General features: G+C 39.6%; 1 protein-coding gene across 1 annotated transcript in view; it reads left to right on the top strand.

Annotated features, from left to right (window-relative positions):
• Positions 1–1,881, top strand: part of ARMC2 (armadillo repeat containing 2) — a 126,825-nt gene that overhangs the window by 88,771 nt on the left and 36,173 nt on the right. Inside the window, exon 13 of the mRNA XM_011975944.1 lies at positions 1,016–1,115. Coding sequence (XP_011831334.1) covers positions 1,016–1,115 — 100 coding nt within the window. The remainder of the gene's footprint in view (positions 1–1,015; positions 1,116–1,881) is intronic.

A 1,881-nucleotide genomic window follows, 5' to 3' on the forward strand; every position in this document is an offset into this window, starting at 1 on the left:
AATGGTGTCTAATTTAATTGCACTTTGACCAGAGAATGTGGTCTTTGAGATACCAGTTCTCTGAAAATTTACTGAGGCTTATTTATGGCCTGGTATGTGGTCAAGTTTTTAACATATTAATGATGTTTTACCTATTGATTCATCAGTTAGGAAGAAATATATGAACATCTCCTGATTTGTTGTGGGTTTGTCAATATTGCTATATGGGTTTTGTTTGCTTGCTTGCTTTAGAAATTCTGAAGCTGTTTTCAGGGCTTCCTGCCTTAAGGTCGGTCTATTTTGCCTAATATTAATACAGCACTACCAATCTACTGTATTAAAGCAGGTTTGTTTGTTTGTTTGTTTGTTTTGAATGTATAGGTTTGTTTGTTTGTTTTGAGGCAGAATCTCTCCCCGTTGCCCAGTCGGGAGTGCAGTGGTGCAATCTCGGCTCACTACAACCTCTGCCTCCTGGGTTCAAGTGGTTCTCTTGCCTCTGCCTCCAGAGTAGCTGGGATTACAGGCACATGCCACCACTCCCAGCTAATTTTTGTATTTTTGTAGAGATGGGGTTTCACTATGTTGGCTAGGCTGGTCTCAAGCTCCTGACCTCAAGTAACCCACCTGCCTCAGCCTTCCAAAGTGCTGGGATTACAGGCATGAGGCACCGTGCCTGGCCTACTAAAGTAGTTTTACATTTGCTTCTGATGTGGTGCCAGGAGACTCACTGGTATCCAACCAGATTTCATATAAATTTCATGTAAGTTTGTGTTTTCTGAACTACATGGATAGTGTAAATTCACACCACATAGATATAAGTTACCTTTTAAATTTCTCCGGATCCATCTCTCTAGAGTTTATAGCACATAGCAAGCCTCCTTGCAGCTTCCCTGAACTGATATGTAGAGTATTTTTAGACTCCTTTTCTTGAACTGGGCAATGTCTTGAAGTTCTGCATTTAAAGTGATACTATGTGTACTTGAATTTTACAGAAAAACAAAGTTTACCTTTATTTTCCCATTTGGCATTTCTGCAGCAAACTTACTTCTTACCGTGACTGCTGTGCAGCCTTGGCCAGCTATTCCAGATGTTATGCCTTATTTCTGAATCTAATTAACAAATACCAGAAGAAGCAGGTCAGTTCTTCCTTCATTTAATTCTTCAGTGAGTCTTTACACTAATGTATTTGTGTAAGCCCATGTTGAATGTCTTTATGTTTTGAATGTATAGGTTTCTATAAGAAACTTCCAATAAATGTATAATGGGCTGCCCCGGGAGGCAGTAAGTTACCTATAGGAGTTGAAGGAGTAGTTTGAGTCAGAAATGGAATGTTGATGTTCTAGGAAGTTTCCTGATTTAGGAAGGAAGGTAGTAGATTGTAAAATATTTTTCCTCCCACTGATCCGTAGACAACCTACATGGGAGTCACCTTGGGGTGGGAGTGGGGCTATAACCCCACCCCAAGGGTTATTTCCGTAATGGTTATTTCTTCCAGGTTTCATCCCAGGCTACTGAGTCAGATGGGTAGGGTAGGACCTATCTGGCCATCTGCATTTTAACAAGAACCACAGGGACTTCCGATGCAAATTAAGGTTTGCAGTTCTCCTGCACTGGATATTCCCTGAAGATTCTTCTAGCCCTTAAGTTCTCTAATTCTTTGACCCCATTATTTTACTTAAAAGGTAACATTTCTAGGTAAAGTGCTTAAATGAAATAATTTAGTTTTAATGAATCAAGGCAAAAATGTATATAGTTGTTTAAAAAAGAAAGAACGTACAAATGATTTCTCATTAATCAAATCATAATACTTCATACAGACATTAATTTTTTTTTTTTTTTTTGGAGACGGAGTCTCGCTGTGTCACCCAGGCTGGAGTGCGGTGGTGTGATCTCGGCTCACTG

This window comes from Mandrillus leucophaeus, unplaced genomic scaffold (genome assembly GCF_000951045.1).
Source record: "Mandrillus leucophaeus isolate KB7577 unplaced genomic scaffold, Mleu.le_1.0 Scaffold160, whole genome shotgun sequence".
NCBI lineage: Eukaryota > Metazoa > Chordata > Mammalia > Primates > Cercopithecidae > Mandrillus > Mandrillus leucophaeus.